Source organism: Mauremys reevesii, linkage group 4 (genome assembly GCF_016161935.1).
Source record: "Mauremys reevesii isolate NIE-2019 linkage group 4, ASM1616193v1, whole genome shotgun sequence".
Lineage (NCBI taxonomy): Eukaryota > Metazoa > Chordata > Testudines > Geoemydidae > Mauremys > Mauremys reevesii.
In genome coordinates this window covers 111,042,919-111,070,829 of record NC_052626.1, presented here as the reverse complement: position 1 = coordinate 111,070,829, position 27,911 = coordinate 111,042,919, and the positions used below count along the sequence as shown (strand labels likewise).

Genomic DNA, 27,911 nt, shown 5'->3' with positions numbered 1-27,911 from the left:
CTTTCTTCACGGACCAGAAGATCACCATAGGGGAAGTCGAAATGCCCATTGTGATCCTGGGAGACCCCACCTACCCCTTAATGCTGTGACTTATGAAGCCATACGGGGAGCAACTTGACAGCGGCAAGGAGCGGTTCAACAACAGGCTGAGCAAGTGCAGAATGACTGTGGAGTGTGCTTTTGGCCGTTTAAAAGCCCGCTGGCAATGCCTGTATGGGAATCTGGACCTGGCCGATGACAGTATTCCTATGCTTAATAGCCATGTGCTGTACGCTCCATAATTGTGAAGGGAAGGGTGAAACTTTCACTCAGGGCTGGACCACAGAGGCTCAGCGCCTGGAGGCTGAGTTTGAACAGCCAGAGACCAGGGCTATTAGAGGGGCACAGCGCGGGGCCATAAGGATCAGGGATGCCTTAAGGCAGCAATTTGAAGCTGAAAGCCACTAATATTTGTTGCTATGCTCGGGCTTGCAGTGCTTGTAATGCTAGGAGGTGATTGGAGCACATGATGCAATAAGGGGGTTTAACATAATTGTATGTTGCTTTGCAGGGCTCTTTATTCTATTAATTGAAAGCAAAAAGACTGTTTTCAAACCAACACAATTCTTTTATTAAAAAACAACCGGAGGAGAGAGTCAAACCAAAAAAAAATCAGCAGTGAGGGGCATGGGAGAAGGGAAGGTCCCAAGTGGAGGTGGGGCCCCGGGATGGCTAAAGATGTGTGTGTGTGTCCAGGGGTCATATCCAGCCTTCTCCTTTGGAGTACAATGCAGCAGGTACTGTGCTTCAGCAGGGCCAAACTGCAGAGGGATGGGTGTTGAGTGCAGTGGATAGTGGGAGTCCGCAGTGTTGTCCTGTGACGGGGGAGGAGTGGAATGCTGCGGGTATAGACTGGAGCCAGAAGGTTGATAAGAGTGTGTTAGCGGTATCTGGGGAGGTGCATGGGAAAGAGATTTGCTCTAGCGGCTGCAGGAGAGGGAGGGCGTGGAGCTGCTTGGTTTGCAGTGCTAGTAGCACCTGGAGCGTGTCTGCTTGACGCTCCATAACCTTTAAGAGCCCCTCCGTGGCTTCATTCTGGCATGCCGCATTCTCCTTTTGGTCACTTTTCTCACTGTCCCACCGCTCCTTCAATTCCTGTTTCTTGGTGGCGGAGTGCATCATAACATCATGCAGAAAGTCCTCCTTAGTTCTTGCCACTTTCTAATTCTTCACAGCCGTTCGGCCGCCAATAACAAAGAGGGAGGCTGGGCTCCCAAGGTCATCTCTGTGAAGTTTAAACACAACATTTTACAGAAGCAGTATTGTTCACAACACTGAGAACACTGATTCAGGGATTTAAAACACAGTCAGTTCTCACACACCTGTCACTAACTGGCTGACCCCAGGCAAGCACACATGAGCCACAAGCCCCCCAAAATGGTGAGTAGCTGCAGGGGCAGGGGAAATCTTCCTGGACTCTGCTGTACACTGGGCACGTGGCTCTTGGGGAGAACCAGCCCTGTATGGGGGAGGCCTGATAATCATTCGTGTCCCTACATGTTCCACAGGATGTGATCATTATGGAAGATATCTCGCTGCTGAGGGTGAGCAGGGAATCAAGGGAGGGTCTTCTCCAAGATTGTGGCATCTACCCTGGCCCTTATGTGGTTTGCCGGTGTGCAGCAATTGTTCCCACCCCCTTGTGATGGCACAGTGGTGCGGGAAAGTTACCGTTAATGGGGCAAGAAACAAAGCAGCTCTGCTGGAGAACCTGCGGCAGTGGATTGCCCAGTATCTCTGAGAGTTTCCTGGAGATCTCGGAGGCAGATTCCTGTGCAGGGAGGGAGTCAATCAACAGCCTGTTCTGCTGCTCAGACTAGGCGTGTGATGGGAGACAAGCCTGCTTTCTGCAACCTTCCTTCTCCCAACAAATCGCTTCAGCAATTCCCAAAATCAAATCCACTTACCAGGGGCCTCCTCTCCTGTTTGCGCTTCGCCAACATCTGACAGCTGTGACTGGCTAGCCTCTGGGGTAGAGAAGAGCTCGTGGCTGCATGCATCTCTGACCTCTGAGTCATCCTCTGCCTCTGGGTCCCCTCTCCCTGCCCACATCCTCGTCCAAGATTTCCTCCTCCTCCTGGCTTGGTCCACTTTCAACTGGCACGTGAGCCACCGAAGTATCCACAGTGGTCTTCACAGTGGAGGTGGGGTCGCCACCGAGTATCGCCTCCAGCTCTTTGTAGAACTGGCAGTTCGTGAGCACAGCACCGGAGTGGCAGTTTGCCTCCCGCACCTTGTGTTAGGCGTTCTGCAGCTCCTTCATTTTGACCCTGCACTGCAGTGTGTCCCGGTCATGGCCCCTTTCTGTCATGTATCGTGAAATCTGTCCGTAGGTATCAATTCTTATGGCTGGAGCACAGCTGGGACTCCACAGCCTCCTGTCCCCAAATGCTCATGAGGTCTAGCAGCTCGGCATTGCTCCAAGCGGGGAATCGCCTGGTGCATGGAGCAGGCATGGCCACCTGGAAAGATGCACTGAGACCACTGCACGCGTCACCAAGCAAACAGGAAGGGGACTTTCAAAATTCCAAAGGAATTTACAGGGTGGGGATGATGGTTGGTCACCTGAGAGGAAGGCAGTAGAGTTCAAACCGATGACCAGAGAGGTGAGATCAGGCATTGTGGGACACCTCCCGGGGGCCAGTCGCAGTGCTATAATTGACCAGGGTGTCTACACTGGCACTGCAGCGCTGTAGCCCCGGTGCAGACAGCTCTACGCCTTTCGTCGGGGTGGTTTTTTTACAGCACTACAACTGTCGTTTCTGCGCACTAAATGGCTTGGCAGTGTGTACACCTTGGGAGTTACAGTGCAGAAAGCTGCTTTACTGTGCAGAAACTTGCCAGTGTAGACAGTGGAGATGGCCAGAGGCCAGGAGAAAAGAACCTGGTGGTTATTCTCCCTGATAAATACCTTAAACTCAGAGCCACTCCCCTTCCATATGAAGTGACTTTCTCTTGCCAACTATGGTGTTAGATCCTCTTCTAGGGGAAAATGTTTTCTTGTGAAATCAGGACAGGCAGGTGCAGATCAGCTTTGGGGATGGGCGCATTCCCATTGCTGCATTCCTATGGGTCTGATTTGCTGGCTCCTAAAGCATTGGCCTATCCTGGATGTTTGCTGACCAGAGAAAAACAAAGGGAAATTTCTCCCTGCAGTGGGCTGGCCTGCCTTTCCTAAGGACTCGTCTACATGTACAGCACGAGAGCTGTAGCGCTTTAGTGAACACACAACTGTGCTGATCGGAGAGCTTCTTCCATTAGCATAGTCAATCCACCGCCATGAGAGGCAGGAGAAACCCTCCTGTCAACACATATTGACCTAACCCTTGGTGTAGACAGTGCTAACTGTGTTGCTCGGGGCGGGGGTGCAATGACCAGCAGAGCATATGAAACCAATTTGCATGTGCTTGTCCCTCCTAGTACTTGTTAAAATTGACCTTGGGAGCCAGAGCTGGCTCTTGGAAAGGGCTTAGGGCCTTCATCATCTATAGGAGAAGTAGGCTGGCCCAGAGATGGAAAGGGATAACATACAATTAATAAGGCTATGTTTTAGTCATGGGTATTTTTAGTAAAACTCATGGACAGGACACAGGCAGTTTAAAAAATAAATAAAATTCATGGCCCATGGCCTGTCCATGACTTGTACTATACCCCTGACTAAATCTTGTGCCCTCTCGGGGGCGAGGAGGCAGCCCAGAAGCACCATGGGCACTCATGCGGGCAGGGCAACCCGTGACCCCTGCTGGTGCTGGGGGGTGGCGGTTGGCAGGGCTCACAGGCTCCCTACCTGGCTCTGCGCAGCTCTCCGGAAGCAGGGACATGTCCCTCGTCTCCTAGGCACAGGGGCAGTCAGGGGGTTCCATGCACTACCCCTGCCCTGAGCGCCGGCTCTGCAGCTCCCATTGGCTGTGGTTGTGGGTGGAAGCAGTGCTCAGAGCCCTCGGTCCCTCCACTTAGGAGTCCAGGGACATATCGCCACTTCCGGCAGCCCCCCCGAGGTAAGCACCACCCGGAGCCCTCACCCCCTCCTGTGCCCCTGCCCCATCCCTGAGCCCTCTCCCACACCCAAACTCTTGCTGTTGTTGGGGAGGAGGGGCAAGACTGCCCCGAGCTGCTCAGGCGGCCCCTGGCCAGCTGCACCGGCCACTGCAGAAGTGTCAGAGGTTTGGGAAAGTCACAGAATCGGTGACCTCCATGACAGGCTCACAGCCTTAACAGTTAGCCATTGGAACCCATTGCAACAGGATATCTCTTGGGCCAAATGCTTCGCAGGATTCCAAAAAAGGATTCGATATTTGTTTGCTTAACAAGTCCAGAGTTATAATAGGCAGGAGTTCAGAAGGGTTATACATTTTCCTGCTTAAAGGTTTACGGCAACCTGTATTAAATTACAGCGGTTAGGAGGGAACTTTTCTAGGGGGCAGATATCCCATAATTGCGAACTACAGGATTTCTTGCTCCTTCCTCTGAAGCAGCTGGTGCTGCCTACTGTGGGAGAAAGGATACTGGACTGTATCGGCCAGGGGTCTGATCCAGTCTGGTGATCCCTAAGAGAAGTGTTGACATAAAGGATTTAGGCTCAGGCAACGGGAAGTGGTTGGTACAATAGTTCCTGCTGGAGATGGTTGTTAAATGTAAGGAAGAATTCCCAGGAAGGGACTGAGTCATCTGGCCACTGTCTAGGATGAGAGGATTCTTATCCTGAGGGTGAATCACACTTGTATAGCGCTTACTCCTTCATGTCCACGAAACTCCTCTCCGTTCCCTGACATTCTTATGGAGTGATTCCTGTTCCATCTGGCTAGAGGGTGTGGTTTTGAACAGGCATGGGACTTGCATTTCCTTTGTTCAAATAGGGAAAAAAATGAAAAGTGGGGAGGAGCATGTGTCCATTTTCTTCCTGAGATGTTTCCTTAGTGATGTTTGGGGTTGCTATTACAGTAGGCAATACAGTGCCCCAGTCAGGATTGGAGTCCCATTGTGCTAGGCGCTGTCAAACGTGGGTTGCCTGGTCCCTACCCCAAAGACCGTGCGGTCCAATTGCAGATGAGCCATAAGAAATGTGCCTACCAAGCGTAAAGAGGAGTGGATGGGGGATAACACAATAAGATGAGAGGATTACACAGCCTCTCTCCGATTCTGTCAGGAGGGATCGAATGCAATCAGGATGCAGGAGTTTTCATTTTACAGCTCTTTCTGGAGTCTTATCGGTCACCATGCTGGGGTTCCTCGGTTGGGCACCTCAGCACAGGCTTTGAGGAGCGGTTGCTGCTTGCAAGAGGAGAGCAGTGATGCCTCCTTGGGGGAGACGGGAAAACTAACAGGCTTTTCTTCTTGTATCACGTTTCAGAGACCTGCTGAGCCGGGAAGATGCGTGAGTACACGGAGAAGAAGGAGACGTGCGGCACTATCTGCCTCAAATACCTGCTCTTCATCTTTAACTTCTTCTTCTGGGTAATGTGCCAGCTCCCCCACCGCATTTGTGTGCCTCACCGCATCCCTCCTGTTGTTTCAGTGGCCAGGGGGGTGGGATGGATAGCATGGGTGAAATCCTGGCCCCGCTGAAGACAATGGCAAAAATGCTCCTTAACTTCAGTGAGTCCCGGATTTCACCCCAGGTATCTAACTAGACCCAAGCTTCCAACACTGGGCGGAAGGACTATAACCTGACTGACCAGGAGAAGGCCCTGAAATGATCACGTATCGACAGCAGTGGGCAGCCTGGAAAGGTGCTGTTTTGCCCACTTCAGAGGAGGGTGACCCAGGGCACAATTCTTAAGGCATCAGATACTCCAGGGCAGCCCATAGACAAAGGACATCCTTCAGTTCCTCTCTCGTTCTGCCCCGTGGCATAGCACAGGCTGGCAGTGGAATGAAGATGGCTAGGCTGGGATTATGGGGGTAATCGCTGCGGTTATGTCTACACCAGAGTTTTTTACCTCAAGTTAATTGCTGGCCAAGGGACCGGCCTATTGTCAGCCACAGACATCCGTGGGCTAGAAGAAATGATTGGGGAGGGTCCAGACTAGCCTTTACAGAGGAATGAATTATGAACTGCCTCAGTGAATTGGCAACCAGGTAAAAACCTCTAGGGAACACAAGGCCCATAAAGAGGAAGGGGAGCCTGAAGGAGAGAAGTTAGCTCATCCAATGTGCCCCGAATGCGAAGGTATTCCTGTGCTAATGTTCATTCTCACTGGAGTTTAGCTAACCAGGGTTCCCACCTTTTATAGCCTTGCCCCCCAGTGGTTCTGTCCCGGAGGCAGGTAGACACAGCTGTTGTTTCGAAGCAGTCAGTATCACTCCTGGATCAGCCAGCAAGGGTGTAAAGCAAAGCATCCCCTCCCTCTCCTCTTCTCCATTCCCTGGCATCTAGGCAGAACTCAAGCAATCATGAGAGCCAAAGAGCCTGATTAAGATTGGAAACTTAGAACTCCAGTTACAAAGTTCCCCGCCTGGCATGGGCAAACCCCCAGCCAGCTGTCATCCCCTTCCAGCTGGAATACTGTGCCTTGACTCCCTGGAACCTCCCAGGGCCCTTGAGAGACTGGGGAGAGAGGAAGAATAGGCTTCATTTAAAGCCTGATCAGAGCCCACTGAAATCAGTGGGAGTCTTTCCCTTGAATAGGTTTTGGATCAGGCCCTCTGTCAGCGAGCTGAAAACTGATCCCTGTGGCCGAGCAGGGGATGCCACTCCTGAAAAGGAGGAAGTGCCCACCTCAGATGCATCTGACTTGCTTGCTTCTCTCTTTATTAAGCTGGCAGGTGGGGCGGTGATGGCGGTGGGTATCTGGACTCTGGCCGAGAAGAGCGACTATATCAGTCTCCTGTCCTCCAACACATACATGGCGACTGCATACATCCTGGTGGTGGCGGGGATCGTTGTCATGATTACTGGCATCCTCGGGTGCTGCGCCACTTTCAAAGAGCGGCGGAATCTGCTGAGAGTGGTAGGTTTCCTGTTTGCCTTAGGACCGCGCTGGGCACCAAACGTCTTGTACGTATGGGGAGAGAGCTGCATCTCTGTTCCTCTGGACCTGGAGACATGTACCGGTGACTCCCTGACTGGCCCACTCCCCCTGTTTGGGATGGATGGTCTCTGTTACAAAGGAGACTTTCCTTTCTTTCTGTCCCACCCAGAGAATGTATTGGTTTCTGTGTGTTTCAGAAGGTGCTAAATAATAAATATACAGTACTTTTCATCTGAGCATGTCAAAACATTACCAAGCAAAGGAAATGTTCAGGCTGGTAGGAAAAAAAATGAGAATAAGTTTGGAGGAGAAGGCAGAGTGGGACATTTAAAACCAAAAAATAAGTAGTTATGATTCCACTTGATTCAAAGCAAAACAGTTGTTTTGATTGGTTTGTTGAGCATTGCAAAATTTCAAACAGTACAAAAATTTTCTCTCTCTCTCTCTCTCTCTTTCACACACACTCACACTCACACACACACTCACACACTCTTACACTTTATTTATTTATTTATTTATTTTTGGTCAGACAAACAAAAAAATCACTTGACATTTTTGACCAGCCATAATAAATCTCAGGTCTGGGCTACACTGCAGACCTATATTTGTGTGACAACGTTGCTCAAGGGTGTGAAAAATCCACACCCCAGTGACGTAGTTATACTGACCAAACCCTCCATGTAGACAGTGCTACGTTGCCAGGAGAGCTTCTCCTGTCGACATAGCTACTGCCTCTAATGGGAGGTGGATTAGACGGGAGAGCTCTCTCCCATTGGTGTAGAGCAGAGGTGGGCAAACTACAGCCGGCCCGCAGGGCTGTCCTGCCTGGCCCCATAGCTCCTGGGCGGGGAGGCTAGCCCCTGGTTCCTCCCCTGCTGTCCTCCCTCCCCCGCAGCTACAGCACACTGCGCCACCCCGCCGCTCCTGCTGGGCGGCGTGGCTGCGAGCTCCTGCTGCTCTGAGCAGCATGATAAGGGGGCCGGGGCCAGGGTCGGGGGGTAGGATAAGGGGCAGGAGGTCCCAGGGGGCAGTCAGGGAGCAGGGGGCGGTTGGATGGGGCGGTGGTTCTTGGCAGGGGGCGGTCAGGGGATGGGAATGGGGTTGGATAGGTGTGGGAATCCGGGGAGGGGCTGTCGGGGGGCAGGGGTGTGGATAGGGTAGAGTGACCAGAGGGCAAGTGTGAAAAATCGGGATGGGGATGGGGGGGTAATAGGTGCCTATATAAGAAAAAGCCCCCAAAATCAGGACTGTCCCTATAAAATCAGGACATCCAGTCACACTAGGATAGGGGTTGGGGCAGTCAGGGAGCAGGGGGAGTTGGATAGGGGGTGTGGTCCCAGGGGGCAGTGTGGGGTGGGGGTGTGGATAGGGGTCGGGGCAGTCAGGGAACAGGGAGCAGGGGAGTTGGATAGGGGTGTGGTCCCAGGGGGCAGTTTGGGGCGGGGTGTGGATAGGGTCGGGGCAGTCAGGAGCAGGGGAGTTGGATAGGGGTGTGGTCCCAGGGGGCAGTTTGGGGCGGGGTGTGGATAGGGTCGGGGCAGTCAGGGAACAGGGAGCAGGGGGAGTTGGATAGGGGGTGGGGTCCCGGGGGGCAGTTTGGGGCGGGGGTGTGGATAGGGTCGGGGCAGTCAGGGAGCAGGGGGAGTTGGATAGGGGGTGGGGTCCCGGGGGGGCCGTTAGGGGCAGGGGGTTCCGGGAGGGGCGATCAGGGGACAAGGAGCAGGGGAAGGGTTGGATGGGGCAGGGGTTCTGAGGGGGGCAGTCAGGGGGCAGGAAGTGGGAGGAGGCGGATAAGGGGTGGTGGCCAGACTGTTTGTGGGGCACAGCCTTCCCTACCTGGCCCTCCATACAGTTTCGCAACACGGATGTGGCCCTTAGGCCAAAAAGTTTGTCCACTCCCAGCGTAGAGCGTCTTCAGTAAAGCACTACAGCAGCCCAGCTGGGCCAATGCAGTGTTTTAAGTAGACGTGCCCTAATTCTCACCCGCTCTCTCTCAAATCTCCTTTACGGTCCAGAGGGTGGCAGTGGTTCATCAAGCAGCCCATCTGCAGTGGTGAGTGTAGTGACTGAAAGCAAAGGGCCATTAATTGTCATTTCATAGTAACAAAAGGGGACACTTCCACTCGGGCCTTAACCGTTCCTTCAGTTTTGCAAACTGCTGCTGGCCTGAATGTCCCATCCCCTTTGTCCGAGTGGAGTGGAGACTGGGGTGGGGATAGGGAAAGGAGCCACGATGAACAATACCGACCAGACGTACCCTCTGTGATCCCACTTTGTGGGGTGGGGGTGTGAACTGAAAATACAAGATGGTGGAAAATGCCCCTAAAAGGCCTATGACGAGCTCTCAGGGTCTCTTGTTAGTGGCTCATTCATTTGGTTCTTGAGGGGTGGTATTTGGCCCCTGGCCCTTAGCAGTTCGTTTTGGCCCTAGCACAATTATTCACTGTTCTAAAGAGCTCTATTCATTTCCCTTTGTGTGTGTGTGTGTCCTTCCCCGCCCCAAAGTTACAGATGAAAATCTGGTGGGTTTTCTTTGTTATTCTGACACAGAAAACTAATAATTGTCTCATGGAAACAAAAGGTTGTTCTCTGTCTTTTCTTTCCCGCTCTGAGTGGCTGCCTGTGACAGATCTATTGTCTCTCCTCTCCGCTGGCTTAGTTGATACTAAGTAAACCACAAAAGAAATATTTTGTGCTGGGCAGGGCTGGGTTGGTCTGGCTGGAGGTTCCTGCCAGCTCTGAGCTCAGCCAGTAATCCCAACATCTTCACAACAAAGACAAAGGCGTCTGTGCCAGTCTGTCCCAATTTCTGTCTGTACCAAAGGGCCATGTATATAGCGAGGAACGCTGCGATGGGGAGTGTCCTGTAATTTTCCGAATCCAGTGGCTCTTTAAAGCAAGTTGCAAGAATAATTTCAGATGGGGGCTGGGGATATATGTGCATGTGGGTGGGGGGATTGATCCCGGAAGCTATATTCTAGCTGCTTTTATAGCCACTGGTGAGTTTTCACTCCCAGTTCAAGGCTTTCCTCTGTGTTTTGTTTCTCATTGCTGATTACCAGGATATTTGTGTCTAGAGCATTTTTCTCTTTCGCAGCCAGCCAGATTCACTCAGGGATGCCACAGTGATCCAAGCACTTGTGACGCCACAGTTCCTTCCGTGGGTTCCAGGCCTGCAGCCTGTTGACATCAGTGAGAGACACTCCCGTGAGCAAGAGCTGCAGGATCAGGCCCACAGTGATGAGCTGTGACGTCACAAAATCTGGCTTGTTATAGTTCACCCTGACTCTGAGTTTCAGGTCCTCTTCTCCCTCCCCCTCCACCCCCCAATGGTGCAGCAGGCCAAGGAATCATCTGGTCCCTAGCATAGGCTAGAGCAATCCCGAGGCCTGCTCTAACTGGAGCTCAGATTCTGTAGCCATTCTAACAGTCAATCAGGGCACAGAGATGTTCAGGTTGCACACCCTGAGATGTCCCTATCGTATAGACTGCAAAGGTGTAGGGTTGCCACCTAGGATTCCCCCTTTACCAAGGAAATGGCCGTTGAGCCAACTTTCATTATGTTTTACACTGCTGGGATAGCATAAAGCAGGGAGAAACGTAACTGAGAATCAGGAACATAATGTATATGTCACTATTGGTGTACACAGCTCATTACAAGCAGGTAGGGTGATCATGAGTCTTAACAATCATGTGGAGACAAACATAGTGCACATGATAAAAGCAGGAGCCCATCAGGGGTCACCAAATGAAATTAAGAGGTAGCAGGTTTAAAACAAACAGAAATATTTCTTCACACAATGCACAGTCAATCTGTGGAACTCTTTGCCAGAGGATGTTGTGAAGGCCAAGACTATAACAGGGTTCAAAAAAACTAGATAAATTCATGGAGGATAGGTCCATCAATGGCTATTAGCCAGGATGGGCAGGGACAGTGTCGCTAGCTTCTGTTTGCCAGAAGCTGGGAATGGGTGACAGGGGATGGATCACTTGATGATTACCTGTTCTGTTCATTCCCTCTGGGGCACCTGGCATTGGCCACTGTCAGAAGACAGGATACTGGGCTAGATGGACCTCTGGTCTGACCCAATATGGCCGCTCTTCTGTAGGATAGAAGAGCTGAATATAAAAGATATATAGCCCTTGTTTTTCCCACATATATATGCCTCTCTAGAATATTTACATTCATTGGAAAAGAGAATTGGTGGAAAGCATTTTGCTGCTATTATTTAGATTACAGCTGTGTCCAGAGGCTACAGCTAGGCTGGTGCCTCATTGTACAAGGTGCTGTACGTAGAGTAAGAGACAGTTCCTGCCCCAGAGAACATAGTCTAAATAGATAAGATGTAACAGGTAAATGAAACAACCAGGCAGGGCTAACAATAACAACAAGATGTTTTAGCGCCGGCTAGCTGAGTGCACAGGTGGTAGCTGTAGTAACCTTAACTCTATATAGGCTTTGATAAAACCTGTTTGCTAAAAAGTGGGAGGGCTCTTTAAGATAATATGGTGAGCTGAGGCCTTGTGATACATACCAGCTGCACTGGAATGCCTTTGACATCAGTGCAGAAAATACCCCGTATGAAGGAAAGAGAAACTTTCCAGTTAATTGGTTGTTTTCTTTCCCCTAATGCAGCAGCCTGACAGCACCATGATGTCAGAGGTATTACATAACCGGGCTCCCACAAAAGAAAGAAACCTTTTGTTTAGGAGTGTTCCTCTCCTTTCTGTCCCTTTCAGCCTCCCATTAGTGTGGCGCCCAGCCTTAGGTTATCCAGCACTCCATCGGGTGACTCATTCCCATGGTATGAATGGGTACCTTGTACAAGCATGTGCAGACACTTGCAATGTTCAGCTGAGAGCCGGTGGGGGAGTTTAGGGCTGGGAGTGAATGCCTGAGATTGTACACTCCTATTAAAGCCCAGCCTGCAGATAAAACCCAGTTGTCCCTCCCATGCAGCTGCTGAATCCCAGCAGAGGGTGAAAGAGGAAATCTGACCCAATGGACAAGGATTCTGAGTTGGCATAATCTCACTGGGGCAAGGCGTTTTGATTACCTGTGTCTTCTGACAAAGGGCGGGGAGCGCAGTGAGAAACGGAGGGGTCACTCAGCAAAGACAAGCTGTGATGCAAAGGCAAATGTGTTGCCTCCAGTTCTTTGTTTTTCCTGGCAGGGTTTTGTGGTGGTCTGCTTTTTGTAACATATAGATGCATTTATTTGATGCTAACCAGGGATTTTTGGGGCCAAGGGTGGTGGTAATGCATGGTGTGCTGTAATTCAGGACTGAGGGACAGCTGGGGCCCAAAGACTGGAATTCCAGGGAATCCCACAAAACAGAGATAAGATGCATTGGCAGAGGGGGCTGGCTGTTTGGGGGGTTGCAGGTGCTTGATGGGACTTTGCTGGTACAGCTAGATATCAAATCCAATAGTGAGTGTGTTTCCCATGCAGAACCACACGAGGCTGCAAGGAGAACAGCCATCAGGGTGGGGCAAACATGAGACTTTCCAGCATGAGTTCTTTCTGTGAAATAAGCTAGTGCGCACGGGGCAGTGTCTCTGTCTGGTTCCTAGTGGAGTAAATCACCATCAGAACTGACACTACCTGACAATGGTAGCAAAGGGCTGCAGTTAGAATGAGTATGTGACAGTCCCTAGAAGAGTCTCTCCAGCTCTGGGCAAAGTTCTCTGGTGGGGCCGTGTGTGTGTCTGTTGCTGGGCAGTGCACACTGCTTCAGAGAATGATGAAAGAGCCCCTAGAGAATAGACAATTATGGATTAACTTGCTCACACTGATAGTTTCCGCCTAACACCTTTGAGATATGCCCTGAAATATGAAAATGTAGTTCTCTTATACATTTTTTTTTTTTTTGTATCCCACCTAATGTGACTGGGGATGTTCTTATCCAGTCAGTGTCCTGTCTCTTTTGGAATCATGCTGAACTCTTGCCTTCATGATACATTGTAGCAGAGAGTTCCTCACCCTAAGCCTGCATCATGTAAAAAGAGAACTCCTTATATCAATAGATGTTACTTTTCAATTTCATTGGATACCCCCATGTTCTTGAAGTAGGAAAAAGGGTAAATAGGAGCCTGTCTCCTCCAGTTCAGCTGTAATTTCTGTCTTGCCCTTTATTAGATACGTATATCACTACTACCCTCATCTTTCCTTCCTCCTTTACTTCCTACTCTTTGATAAACCCTCTTGTTGCTGCCTGTCTTAAATTACATTATAACCTTTTCCATGCCCAGCACCCAATACAACAAGCCCCTAACACAAATCAAGTCCTTTGGGAGCTTCTGTAATACAAAGAATAATACTGATAGATTTAAGCCTTTTTCCTGATCATCTAAATTTAACTTCCAGGACTTCTCTCCCACCCTTCCTGATGACTCTTTTTTAACATATACAATTTTACCATTGTTTTGCAGTACTTCATATTGCTACTGTGTATTTTCCTGCTTGAGATCATTGCTGGAATCCTGGCCTATATCTACTACCAACAGGTAAGTGGATGTCGAACTAAGAGGATCAATCCAGAGAGAGCAGGAGCAGCTACTTATCACCCAATTTCTGTTTAGAGATTGGGCCTAAACCAACATTTCAAGGGCTTTGACTCTGTGGTTTGGTTTGGCCCCACCTATTCCTCATCCCAGCTTGATTCCCTCCTTACTCACGTCCCCCAGTATACAAAATGCATCAGGTTATAAACCATATTTGACAAGGCCTTAGTCTGTTACGTGTGTATTTGGGAGTCAGATGAAGTTCAGCTCCTTCCTACACATCATCTTTTCTCCCCCCTCCCTCTGTGAAGAGAGCTGTCGGAGTGAATTGTCTTGTTTCTAGTACAGAGAATCAGCCTGAGGATTTTTCTGATGTCCAGAAAGGTAACACAGGCAATTGTAATTACAGTTGTGCCATCTAGTATGTCCATGAAGCAGAACACAAGAATGGCCCATCTAGCCCAGTATCCTGTCTTCTGACAGCAGTCGTCAATGGCAGATGCTTCAAAGGGAATGAACAGAACAGAGCAATCATCAAATGATCCACCCCTGTTGATCAGTTCCAGCATCTGGTAGTCAGAGGCTTAGGGATGCCCAGAGTATGGGGTTACGTCCCTGAACGTCTTTGCTAATAGCCAAGCAGAAACGCTCCCTGCTAAATCCAGGAAGCTCATGGATGGGAAATGGTCCAGCTGGGGATAGAGCAACACCGCCACAACTCAAAATATCCCCGAGGGTCTGCTGCAGTCGTAGACAACTGAGCTTGAGATCCCCCCGAGGGAGCGATGGCTTCACATTATCATGCTGGATATGGCCGACGAGAGGCATACCGCTTGGGAGGCTCCCTCAGACGAGGCTTCTCTTCCCCCCACCCTTTGAGGGAGGCTGGGTGTCTGAAGAGGGCAGCCTGTTGGAGATGTCTGAGGAGGGGTCTTGCAGGGAAGTGTACATTGCAGAGCGTTACAGGCGTTTTCAGTGTGCTCACATACTGTAGGCTTCCCTGGATTACACCCTTAAGCTGGGAACTTTCATCCTGCTTCAGGGCCCCCAGACTTTGCCCCCCATCTCCTACAAAGGTGGCATTAGCAGTTTGCCTGTAGCCAAAGAGCTACGCCTCATTTGTATCAAGTGGAATACATTCCAGCTGCCTCTGTCTTTAATATGGAGGATCGGCCCCATGGAGGCTATTGGACCCAGAAAGCCATGCTCCATCTGGGACTGAGCAAAGACTAAAGTAACACATGGCATGGATGAAATGGAGGAAACTTCTTGGATCAAGGTGAAGCGTGGCATACTGGGATTGTAGTCTCTCTGGCAGAGCCGCAGGCTGCTTTGTAGATCACCCACTGGCATTTGGCTTACTAGCTGCACTCATCTCTCCTCCTCCCCCCCCCCCCCTTTTATGTAAAAGTCCTTCATTCCCTGGGCTCCATTTGCTTTCTCTCTGTGCAGCTGGTTTTCTTTCTCCCCTTCCCTTGCTGTCGTGTCTAGTGCGTGCGTATAAACTGGGTGTTTCTTTTGCTGTCTTTGTTCCATGCTGCAGTTCTTCCCTGTGAGCCTGCAGGTAACTGTTTTTATCTTGTGTAATATTTCCGCTAGTGAACTCTGTCTCTTTGTTTGCCGTTGGTGCTCATGAGCTGCCAAACTTTTCTTCTTGTCTTTGCTGCTCTAAATATTTTGCACTTCTAAAGAGCCCAAGATCTCAAAGCAGTTTGCAAACGTTAATGAATGAAGTCTCGCATCACCTCTGGGAGGTAGGTGTTACCCCCATTTGACAGAAGAGGGATGAAGAACCACTACTACATTCAGCTGATTTGAAGTAGGAGGGAAAAGCTCAGGCCATATTCCCCCAACTCGGTGTAACCGGAACATTCTTTTCCTGCATTCCACCCCACAATGATTGCTTGTTACTAAGAAATACATGTACATAGAGAAGCTTTTTCCCTATCTGGCCTTTCCTCCTGTTTGGTTTATTCAGCGATGCCATCTACACACGTGATGACATTGTTCAGGAGCATGGGAGAATTGTGATTTCACAGCCACTGGATTATGGCATTGTTACTGAATGGACCAGGCAGGAGGAGGCTGATTAGAAAGGAGGCAGATTTTAGCTATATTTTGTCTATCCGCAAGGATGGGCATGAAAATACCAGAAAAGGACATGGAAGTCTGGTGGAGCATCAGCCAGCTAGACAGAGAGAAGTTTGTGGATACATTAGTGTGTGTGTGTCACTGCAAAGGACACTTTCGTGCCTGGCATGCTCCAAATATCAGACCCTCTTTCTGAGCAATGTCATTCTGGCTTTCTGAACCTATCTCTGGTATCACAAGGGCTGCTGCAGTCTGAGAGGCAGGAGTCTTAAGATCCCTCCTCAATCTCCTTGTGCGACATCCCTTTCAATCCCTGATATAAAAGGTATTTAGACTGCACAACTTCAGCCCAGCAGGCCCAGGGCTCTGAATTCCTAATACTCCTAGCCAGATCCTTTTGGATTTAGTTCTCTGGCAGCCCTGTTTCCAGCCCTTTTGATCCTAGATCCCTTTCAATGTAGAGGCAGGCCCACGCTGGGCTTGCAGGGGAGAATGATGTTTAAAGAGTCAGGAGAGGCAGAAATAAGTGCTTGTGCTTTCTTGGAACCGATAGGTTCTACACTGGAGGTGGGGTTATAGCTTCCACAAAGTTCTCTGCTGTTCTCCAGGAGTGAAGATGATAAAAAAATATAAAGTGGTGATGATAAGGAAGGTGTCTGCCTCATGATTTCACCTCCACTACCCCTTTTGTTTAGCTGAGTATGGAGCTGAAGCAAAACCTGAAGGAGACTATGACCCAGAAGTATCGGAAGGAGGGAGAGGAGGGCGTGACCAGCGCGGTGGACAAATTGCAGCAGGAGGTAGGTCTCAAAGACACAGGGAGAATTAAACCTATGATAGAGCTAAAAATTATACCATCCTTAGATCATTGGCTCCTTAAAGAGATAATGGTGTTCCCCATGTCATGCTGTCTGGAGTGGTCAATGACCGTGAGCGCCAGCCTCAGGGCAGACTGTCAAAAAGCAGGGCAGAGACCCCAAACTTGTGGTATGTTCTATAATTGGATTTCACCAAAGCAGTAACAGATGTGAACTCCCGGATCACTGTACTAGTCTTACCATGAAGTGACAGATAGTCGCCTTGGGCATTCCGGTCTATCTTGCCACCCAGGCAAGCCAGACTTAGTGACAAAAGGTCACTTACACCAAAAATCACTAAATATTAGGTTGCTTCCAGTCCCAAGAGAATGCTTTTGTTTCCTAGGTCCAGCCCTTGCGAGAATCCAAACCACAAAGATATAACCATTTTTTCTTGTGAGCATCTTTATATGCCCTTCCCCCAGAGTTCAAACTGATAGGATGAGTGTTCCTCATGTAACTTCTTCATGGGTGGATGGGGTGACCAACAAAGTTTTTGTCCTATGTTGGCCTATTTAGTCTTGATAGTCCTTCCTGATGGGCGGGGGAACCACGTTTATTGCCTAGGTTCACCAGATCAGAGCAGGCATTTTTACAATTATAAAGCAAAACTTTCATATTACCTTATAGCATGGGATACGGGCATTACAAATAAGATTAATGCATGCAGCAACTTACAAGCATTCCATTGAGTCCAAACATTAAACACATCCTTACAAATCTAGAGCCTACCTTGAACAATATTAACATACAAGGTGCTTGGGTCTGGTTTCCACTGTGAATTTGTCAGTGCTCAGCTGACACCTCCAGCCTTGGCAAGAATGGCACCTGGCTTACCAGCATCACACCCCACTGTCCCCAACTCAGACAGGATGGATATGATGTTGTGTCTGCTGTCACAGAGACTGGGACTCCTGCTCTCTGAGTAGTGTGATTGCTTGAAAGGGGATGACATTCACATCACTTGCTGAATGAACTAGGGCTGGCCAGTTCAGTATTGATAGCTGCTTCCAACAGGTTGTCTACAGGATGGAAGTGGAGGAGTTTGGAGGGAATTGCTAATGTTAATTAAGCTTCCCAATACCCCGAAGAGTGAAGTATAATGACTGAAGTGCCCTGTTGCTCCAGGCACTGCCAGAAAGTTGGGGGACTGAGCGATCAGAATGGCTGAATAGTCTTGATAACTTCATAATCCAGTACCTCTCAACCCCTCCCCAGGAGACATGCCCCTTGCTATAGACCTGAATTTACCTCCAACCCACACCAGCCTGATGTCCCACTGCCTGACTCTCACTTCTGTTATGATACATATCCATGAGACATGCAGGCTCACTGACGTGAGGTTCTCGGGAGGGTTGTACAGGCTTCAGAACAGACTCCCACGTCGCCGGGGTGGCCTGCCGTAGCGCTTTCTCACATTCCCCATTCTGATCTGTTTTCTCATGCCTCATGTTAAGGTGTTGAGCGGCTCAGTGTGTATTCTAGTGCTTGGTGTCTCCTGATTCCATTCTCGAGGTACGGAATCCATGGAGCTGAGGGCTTGGGGCCCGTTCAGGTCACAAGTAGAGAGAGGTCCAGTCTTCAGCAGTCAAAGCACTGCTGTTTGTCAATGAATAATACTACCCGGCAGTGCTGTAGTGCCTCCTGTCTGAGGACCCCAGAGCAATGCACAAACGTTAATCCGGGCCTTGCCGCTGTCGGGTGAGTATTTTACAGGTGAGGAAGCAGAGGAAAAGTGGGACTAAGTAACTCACTCAGTGCCCTCTGTGATGGAGGTAGGAATTGAGCTGTCCTCTCCTGATTCTCAGTCCTTGGCCACACGCCTGCCTTCCCCCTCATCATTGCTATCAGGGTGTGAGTGCGCTGAGGGGCACATGGATGCAGCCCTTTATGGTCTGAGGACATGAGTTGTTCCCATAAGTGGGATGAGAGACAGACAGCTGTGTGGGGACCCACACAGGGAACAAGCTCATTCTGCTGACTACAGCTACCCCCTAGGCTGTGGGTGTGCCGAACAGCAGAGTTGCCCGCAGTCACCTGTCATTTGATTCAACACAAGCATGATTGGTGCTGTTGACTGTCAAGAGCAGAAGGAGCTGCAGACGAGGCCCATCTCTGTACAGAGAAGTAAGTGGCTAAAAGACAGTCATTGCGGATATTTAAGGGACATTTTTAGGAACCTTAGACACACAGGTCACTCATAATTAGAGCAGCTCATAAAAACACAGGCAGACATAAGCAGCTGGACTGGCCGATTGACGATGTAACTAGGAGCTTGGTGAGGATGGATGTAGGGGATGGTGCTGTGCTTTCTGGTGACAAACTGCAGACTCATCCCTGTGCTTTTGTGCGCATACAGTTCAAGTGCTGCGGCAGCAATAATGCTACAGACTGGAGTGAGAGCATCTGGATCAAATCCGCGGAGGCCGGAGGGCGGAAATTCCCAGACAGCTGTTGTAAGACGATAACAGAAGGGTGTGGCCGGAGAGACCATCCTTCCAACATCTACAAGGAGGTAAAGAACAGGCTGACATCAACATTCCCAGGATCACACTGTGGGGGACCGGCTGGGCAGACTGGTTTGGTGCTTGCTTAGGGCTGAATGCAAAGTCTACCGAAGTCAGGGGGTGGGCAGGGACTCTCCATTGAAGGCTTTAGTTTGCTAACTTTGTTCCCCACCCCCAATCCCAAATGCACCCATCTGGGGAGGAGAGGGAAAGGATACTATTCACCTTTAAGCACCAGGAATCAGGGTGTCTTCTCTCCAGCCACAAGACCATTATGACAAGTGCTGTACTAATCATAGATGTCATGGGTGTGGGATCAGAGCTGACGTCCCGAGTAAGTGTGGTACAAGTTACCTAGGTAGCACCTTGCGGATGGGAGTGTGGATTGGGCAAGTAGTTCATTTAAAATCAGTGCAGAAATTGCCTTCAGGCATTAAAAAGCTCAAGGAGCATGTTAAAGAATCCTGTGCAGCAGACAGCGCTAGCAACTCGCAGCACAACTAGCAGGGAACTTGGTTATGGGTGGGGAACATGATGCTGACAAGAACTGCACCCCAGGAAATGGGGAACGGAAGAGTAGAAAGCATGTTGCTGATTGGGGGGTGGGGGGTGGGAAGTCAGGCTGGCCTAGTGCTTCTCCTCTTCAGTTCCGGGCAGGAAACCTGGGTTTGGGTCCCACGATGCATGTGGCATCTCAGCAGCTTTGGCTTTGGTAGGCTTTGAATGGAGTCCCATCCAGTCCTCATCTGGAAGGGTGCTTGGTGCTAGGATGGTAGGGTGGATGGATTGGCCTACAGCATGAAGGAAAGAGGTCAGAAGAGGAGGGAAAGGGGGTGGCGTAGGGTCAAATTAGTAGAGTCCCTGTTGGCTAGAGCTGAGCTAGGCTGGGCTAGGGAAACTCCTCTTTACTCTGACAAACAAAATAATCAACAAATGAGCAGAGCACACAAATGGGTAGCTAAGCACTCACCTACCTCACTCGTGGAGGGGTGAGGTCTTGCAGGGGGAATTGATTCAGGCACCCACAGTATTGTTGCCCCTTTTTGACCTGAGTGGCTAATCAAATTTTGGGGCCCTGAGGATGTTCCAGTTAGAAGTGGGAAGTCATGGAGTCCGGTATTCTCTTTAATGCAATCATGTTTATTTACAAGGAGCGCACCAAGTCCTGCTTCTCTTAACACAGGAGGAACTGGGAACAAAAGGAGCCGTTTTCTAGTTAACCACCCCCAGAGAGACCCCAAAGCTCTCTCTAGCTTTCCCCAACGTCACACAGGCTACTCCTTGCTTGGCTTTCTTGCTTTTGACACCCACACTTTCTACTCTTCCAGCCTCCCTCTCCATCTTGTCTGTTCTCAGTACCGAGTGGAACCCTGCTCCCACATGGGGCAAGCTTCTGGGCAGGCTCTAATAGACCTTGTTTTAGATGTGTCCCCATAGCTGTCTCTTGCAGCTATTGTTCACACATAGGTTGAACGAGGTTTTAACTAAGCCTATAGCAAAGTTTCACCTGGCTCATAACAGTATAAATACATTTGCCTCAACCTAGGGACTGTTCACTGGCTTTCTAGCCTGATTTTCCCAGCAGCATAGCCAGCGCCCTAACCTGTGGAGTCAGCACCATGGCTGGCTGCCTTGAGACAGGAAATTAGAGGTCCAACCATGGACCAAGCAAGGCCTGTGCCTCTCCACCCCCACCCCCTTTGCCTGTATGTTACACTCCTGGCCCCTCCTTCCATCTCTCTCTGTAGGTTGTAAGCTCTCTGGGGCAGGAGCCTTGTTACCCTCTGTTTGGAAGATGCCCTGCCCCGCCCCACAGAAGATCTGCCTCACTAGATTAACCCACTTAATCATTTAAAGACCCTTGGATCAATATTCAGCCAACCCTGTTGCTGCTTCTGTGTCAGCAATGACTTGGCAGGGCTGGGAGGGGAGCAGGCTGCCAGCCAAGGACACAATTACAAGATGGAGGTTTCAGAGTAGCAGCCGTATTAATCTGTATCCACAAAAAGAACAGGAGTACTTGTGGCACCTTAGAGACTAACATATTTATTTGAGCATAAGCTTTCGTGGGCTAAAACCCACTTCATCAGATGCATAGACTGGCACATACAGCAAGAAGATATTTATACATACAGAGAACATGAAAAGGTGGAAGTAGCCATATCAACTGTAAGAGGCCAGTCAATTGAGATGAGCTTTTTGGGCCCATGCTGCCCCATCTCATCGCTCTTAGAAACAATCCTACATGGAATTCTCGTTTAAAGGGCGGCTGCTGTTTCAGGAGACCTTGTGACTGGTCCCACTGCAGGTCCTGGAGACCTGGCAAGGGCTTCTTTGCCCTTTGTCAGATCAAAGCTATTACAGTCAAAGGGTGGCGCCTTTGGGGTCACCGGGTATTGATGCAGTATCCCCTGCAGGCAGGCTCTGGCAAGGATGAGGCCTTCCAAATAGCTTGGGGAAAGATTTCCCCTCTGCCACCAGAACTTAACTCAGCCCCAGGCGTACGGGAGGTCACGGCCTCACCCACCTCTGGCTGCAGGGCTGATATTGGTCTCTGTGATGTTGGTCTCTTGCCTCCCCATCGCCTGTGCCCAGCTGGGCTGCTCTCTCAGCCTAAACTCTGCAGTCACTGCCTTGCTCACTTACCATTTGTAAGGCTGTTGCCTGGACCCATTGAAGCCTGCTAGCCATTTCTGCCAGGCTCCCTGCTATAACAGTGGTTACTGTCCATGCTGCACTGTTACATTCTGTATCTGTAACAAGGGTGGAAGTGTAGATTATGAGCTCTCTGTATTCTGCCTGTACAGCACCTAACACGACGGGACATTGATGCCTGACTGGGGTTCCTGGATGCCACCATAACACAGATAAGAATAAATTGTATTAAGGAATCCGTCCTGTTAGTTTTCACTCCCATTCATTCACCCACCTTCCAGGGTTGCAAACGTTGTAATGCATGAGGGGGCAAGGGATTAAACCAAAACTAACTCCTGTCTATTCTTCCCGTTCCCCCCCACAGGGTGGCTGCATCACTAAGTTGGAAAACTTCATCCAGGAACACCTGAAAATTATTGGAGCAGTGGGGATTGGCATTGCTTGTGTTCAGGTAAAGGGACTAACTGCTCGGGAGTGGGGAAGCTTGGCCCACGTTAGAAGGACCCTAGGACAGTGACGCAGCATCTGCTGAGCCCAGAGCATGGCTAGGAAGTTATAGCACTGATTCATCGGAAGTTTGGTGTGTGGGTCTCCACAAACTGCTAATCTAAACTTGTGGGATCCAAGGTACAGATGCCCTGAGCTAGTTTCCTTTCCTTGTGTCTATAAAAACAGATGATTTAACTATGCTTCCGAGAGAGAAATTCCGAGGCTAAAACCCAGTTCAGTGGGCTGGGGAGAGCTGAGCTCCGGGTTTGCTCTGAAATGCGGACATGACCTGGGTCCTGCTGTTATCTATTGCAGAGTGAGGGAGACCTCTAGTGGGGACCCCCCACAATTACCAGCATAGATGTTGCCGAACCAGAGTAGTTTTGTGCCTCATTTTTTTTCCCTTTGCTTTGTCACCAGAGGTGAATGGTGCTGTTGTCTTGATACCACTGTGAGGATAATGTGAAAAGGGGACACACATTCCAGGGCCGGTACATTATCCTTTTAGCCTGCCTGTGTCTTAGAGGAAAGGTGCAGGGTATTCTCTGTGGTTAAAGATTCAGGCTTTCCCAGGGGAGCAACAGTGGGATATGATCTCAGTTCCCCTTTTTCTGGCTAGTAACCGAACCGCACCAGTTGCATGTCTGTGGCTGGTTGTAGGGGGAGATGCCCTGCTTTGCTCATTGTCTCCTGCTGTTTTATTGAAACACAGAGCTTGGGTTTCCCAAGTGCTCATCTCATCCACTGAGCACCCATTGCAATCAAGGTCCAATAGGAACGTTATGAGCTGCTTTCTCCTCATCCTCTCTACATCCAGAATGACCCTTCCCTTGCAGGGTTCCTGGAAGTACAGTCAATTCTCAGATGCTTTAAATCCTATGGAGCCTGATTTTTCCAGAGGTGCTGAATACATGCAGCTCCCAGCAACTTCAGCTGGAGTTGTGGGTGCTCAGCACTTCTGAAGATCAAGTCCTGTGTCAGACAGAGGAGTCAAACTGGCCTCTGTGAGAAGACCCAACTGGCTGATAGCTATTAACCCGTTAGGGTACATAGGGGCAGCTGTGTAAAAATGGGTCTAAGCACACATCATGTTTCTCCATCTCTTATCTCCTCACCCTTTAGATCTTTGGAATGATCTTCACCTGCTGCTTGTACAAGAGTTTAAAGTCAGAACCATACTAGGAGCACCAGGAAATCCATCAGCTCCCCCTCTACCACCACCCTCAATGTCTGTCAACCCCACCAGCTTCTACCCAGCAGCAAAGAAACATCAGTAACTCAAGGACTTGCCTTCCTTATGAGGTGACTCTTGGATCATCCAGCACCTACCCTGCCTCTGCCAGAGAAGGCCACCCTCCTTGAGGTGGCACAGGACGGCCAGGAGTGCAGGGGGTTCCCTGTGTGTTCTAGAGCAATTGAACTGCAGATTCCATTCTGCTAGAAGCTTTAACAAACCAGGCCCATGTTGCAACCTCAAAGAGAAATCATCCAAGCCCATTGGGGCCCAGCCGTTGAGGAATCGGGATTCCACACAAGAACAATGGTTTGCTCTGGCTGATAGACCACTCAGCAGCCTGTGCACCGACCATGAGGACGGATGATGTCTCTGTGCTGGGTGGGAGCCCACATCAATTCTCACATCCAGAAAGTTCCCCTTGGGCCATGCCCATGCCCTAACAGAGCTATATTCCATCTGTACCTGCTTTTGTCAGTTGCTGCTGTCACCTCTCTCCATCTCCCCAGCAGGAGGGTGACCTGCCAGAACTCTGATCTTGCCTGAGGCGTAGCCGGCTGGGATTACCTTGCCCCTTCTTCCTCAAAGCCTCCATCCCACGTAGAGTCCATTGGGGGAACAGGGGCTCTTTGCCTTCAGTGACTGGAGAGGGAGTGTTCAATCATTTTCTGATTCTCTGCGATTTATATTTTATTTAGCGGCTTCCAGTGTAAATAGGAAAAATTAACTTGTCCCCTCTTGTGCTCCCTGTCTGACAGGCCTTACAGTGGGCCATGAGGGGAATGTGTTGTACCTTGCCGCATATGGGTGTTTAAATCCTTTGCCCTTTCAGTTGCCCTACTGAATGGCCTACTGAAACACCCTCCCCAGAGAAACCCTCTGATGTGACGAGATACTCCCCAGTATGCCCAAGAGAGACGGGTGTGGACGCTGCGAAGGAAATGCACTAAGGGTTTTGTACAGGCCTCCCTGGATCTCATTAATCAGTTAGGCTCTAATTAAATCTGTAACCCTGCTTTCTCATTCCTCTCACCCAATAGCCTGCAGGATCAGCTTCATCTGACTGCAAAACAGACTTGGTAAATTGGTAGTACCAGGGGATGCTAGTTAACTGTCTGATTAGTGTAAATGTATCATGACTTCACTAGAATCCCTGGCACTTTTCAGGGGAAAAGACATCTGTTGCCAACATAGTCTCTCCCTATGGCTGTGAACCATGATGCCAGCTGGGTGCTAGCTTGAATTCCTAGCAGCCACTGTGCCGCCAAGGGATATTACTTTGAATCGCCGGTGTTCCATCGGTGCTTCCAAAGGATAGACCCGGCACTCGGGCACCTGGCAGGCTTTGCACACACAAATCAGTGCAGCTGTGAAATGTACATAGTGCCTTTAGAGACGCATGGGTGAAAATTGGGTCCTCGAATGCCCAAACTGGTAATTAGCTCTGAAGTGAAACTAAATCAGGATTGGATGCCTTTCTAAAAAAAAAAATGCGCTCAAGCTCAACCATCAGAGATAGGTTTGATGCAGGAGTGCTTCCCATCATAAGCACGCTCAGTAACCCCCTTCCATCCCAGGAATTCACTATATGAACCCAGTACAGCATCCTGTGCATGGTGACCCCTGCTCCAAAGGATTTACTACGCCACCCAGCACAGCAACAGATTCACTGCATTCCCTGGAGCTGGATCCTAGATGCTCTGAATAAGTTTTGTTTCACAGAGATCTCTGTGGTCCTGGTGCTAGAGGGGAGAAATCACAAGCTACTAAGGCATGTAATTTATCCCTGATGTTCAGCAACTGCAAATCCCATCCCCCCCAAACTGGTTATTCCCCTCTCAGTCCCTTCAGAAGTTGGCCAGGAACAGCAGGTCCAGGGTGAAGTGTGAAGAAAGGGTGAAGTGATGAAGTGAAGTGAAAGCACATGTGGGGTTGTGTAGAAAAGTGAATAACAGGGCTGTGTGGGTTGGCCTTCTTGAAAGTCCCAGCCTAAAAGTGTCCGTGGATCCTTGGAGCCACTTCCTCTGTCAGTACGAGTGAACAGAGGTGGAGCGTGGTTTGGGAAAGTGCATTCACTGCAGGAGACAGTATAAACTGAGTGTCTTATTCCCTTCCTTGGCCTTTTGTTATGGAGTTTGTTGTTGCCTGGCAGCCAGACAGTTAACAGTTGTGGAATCCCCCACAGGGCCTGCTTTGCTCCATATACAAAAAGCCTCCTGGTAAGAGGTTTAAAAGGCGTGGGGGGAAAAAAAATCAGGGCAGGTGAAACTGGGAATCCCCAATGCAGCAGCAACATGAAATAATTCTAGATGCTAACAAAGAGAATGGGGGAGGAGGGGCATTTTGGCCCCTGGGGTGGTGGAAGGGGGAAAGAGAACCTAAATTATTACAAACACTCTAAAGGATAAAACTCTAAATTATTGCTCATTTTACATTTTGGTTCCTGAGAAATTGACTATTAACAAAAAGGAAAATACTGAGCACATTGCTTCAAGCAATAGTTCTAGTTACTTAAGTGTGTATTGCTAGTTGTCTATACCCACTCCCTGGAAGGCATACTGTCCAGAGGGAGGGAGTGACCAGGCCTTTGTCCGCTGAGCTGTTTTATATTCCCCTATGTAATATTCATGGGTTTGTTTTTTGTTTTTTTTTAATAACTCAGTTTAAGTTGCTGGTCAATAGACAATAAAGCTAAAGCCTCTCTACTTATCCTTTGTAACAATACCAAAGAGATAACATGTAGTAGTTGTTGTCGCAGCAGGGCTGCAGGGTCTACAGCGACAGGAAGGGTCTCGGAGAAAACAGGCCAAAGCTGGAAGCAGAGGTTCTAAGTCTGGGGCTTCACGATCCTCAAAGGGGTTGCAAACAACTGTGAGGAAATTACAACAACCCCGCCCTTCCCATATTGCTAAGTGGGAGTGGGGGTCTCCATCTGGAAAAGCGCTGATCTACAGGAGCTGGTTTTCAGAATGCTGAGCACCCGCGCATCCTGGGAGCTGTTGATGCTCAGCGCTCCTGGATATCCGATCCTGCCTGGTGCAGAGCGCCACTAACCCCCATTGAAGCCAATACAAGTTTAGGGCACTTGGCACCTCCTGTTTCCCAACAAGAGGCCTGATCAGAGCTCATAGAAGTCTATGGGAAAACTCCCATTGGCTTCACTGGGCTTTGGTGCAGGCCCATGCTGAAGCATGAGTCTCGGGGCACGAGTGCACATAGTATACAGTACACTCTGTAAATAACAAGGGCTGAATAAATAGTGAGCATGGGACAGGATAAAAAAACCTGCTGGACCCAGCCGGTCCTTCAACCTGACCAAGTTGATCTGGGAGAAGAGAGTGGGAAGCAGGAGACAAATGAGTTCCATGACGCTGTTTAGCCAGCTTGATGGGGGTCCAGTCCTGCAAGGTGCAGAGCAACCACAGCTCCTAAGGTAGCTGAGGACCCAGCAGCTCATAGAGTCAGGCCCTGAGTGAGCGCACACAGTGTGCCGCATGCTCCGCTTCACAGTCATTGCCCTCGTGGGAATGGCCCTGCTGTCCATGACACATGCAAAGACTGACAGCTGAGGCAAGCTCGAGGGCAGCTCCTATCCAGCCCAGCGGCTAGTGCTGCTGCCTCTGGCCTGCCAGGGGCTGTGTTCAAGTCCTGGCAGCAGTAACAGGCACGATGTGCAGGAGCAGTGAGTCCAACCCCTGGCCAGAGAGCCCTGTTCCATGGTTAATTCTGCTCGAGCGTCTGCCCACTAGTTGCACCCACCCACCCGTGCACACTACACTTAACTGAAGTCCTCCACGTCTGGTACAGGGGCTTGCACTGGCTACCGCAGGTCAGTGGAATCCAGCACCAGTGTGGTGCCATACGATGAGCTCTGCTTCTGTCTTGGGGCCTGTGCTGCAGGGATGCATTCCTGTGTCTGTGGCCTGGGCACATCCGTGCCCTTGGCATAGGTCACAGCTGTCTAGCATCAGCCCTGGACGTGTGCACGGAGAGTGCAGGAGCAGACAAGTCTGGCAGCCTCTTTGCAGCCTAGTTTTGAGCTCACCCTGCGTTTGCCTTAGGAATTGAAAATGACAACCGTAAACCACAAGTGTCCCCCTTATTAGCCCTGTGCCAATGTGATAGGAGCAAAAGCCTGGAGAAATGTCCTCCTGCCATTAACATGTCTGACCACAGAGTGGCACTGTGCATCCCACATAGAGTGTATCGCATGAAGCATTGCTGCATCCCAGCTAACTGCGCTGGGCCTAATGCAAATGGTGCAGCTTTTAGGGGGTGCACCTGCCAGGTGCCTCACCAGACGTGAAGAGAGCATATTGCACATAACTCCAGAAGAGTGGAAGTGGAGAGGCCTCTGCTTCCCTCCTCTGATGGAAGGAAGTTAGTCGCAGCTCTAGAAAAATGTGCATTTTCATATCACATGGTAGATGCTGTTATCGCAGACTGCGCTGAGGTTGGCTTGGGGCTTGGGGAAATGTTGCAACGTACTCAGGCCTAAAAGGTGGGATGCAAGAACAAAAGCCTGTTCAAACCACCTTATGTAATAAATACTGCTCTTGGTTCA

General features: G+C 49.9%; 1 protein-coding gene across 3 annotated transcripts in view; it reads left to right on the top strand.

Moving 5' to 3' along the window:
- CD151 (CD151 molecule (Raph blood group)) overlaps window positions 1-27,911 on the top strand; it is a 73,591-nt gene extending 45,680 nt beyond the window's left edge. For all 3 annotated transcript variants that reach the window (XM_039534373.1, XM_039534374.1, XM_039534372.1), the window contains 7 exons: window positions 5,390-5,493; window positions 6,798-6,989; window positions 13,443-13,517; window positions 16,301-16,405; window positions 18,822-18,977; window positions 21,989-22,075; window positions 23,236-27,911. In XM_039534373.1, coding sequence (XP_039390307.1) covers window positions 5,410-5,493; window positions 6,798-6,989; window positions 13,443-13,517; window positions 16,301-16,405; window positions 18,822-18,977; window positions 21,989-22,075; window positions 23,236-23,295 — 759 coding nt within the window. In that variant the 5' untranslated portion in view covers window positions 5,390-5,409 and the 3' untranslated portion in view covers window positions 23,296-27,911. The remainder of the gene's footprint in view (window positions 1-5,389; window positions 5,494-6,797; window positions 6,990-13,442; window positions 13,518-16,300; window positions 16,406-18,821; window positions 18,978-21,988; window positions 22,076-23,235) is intronic.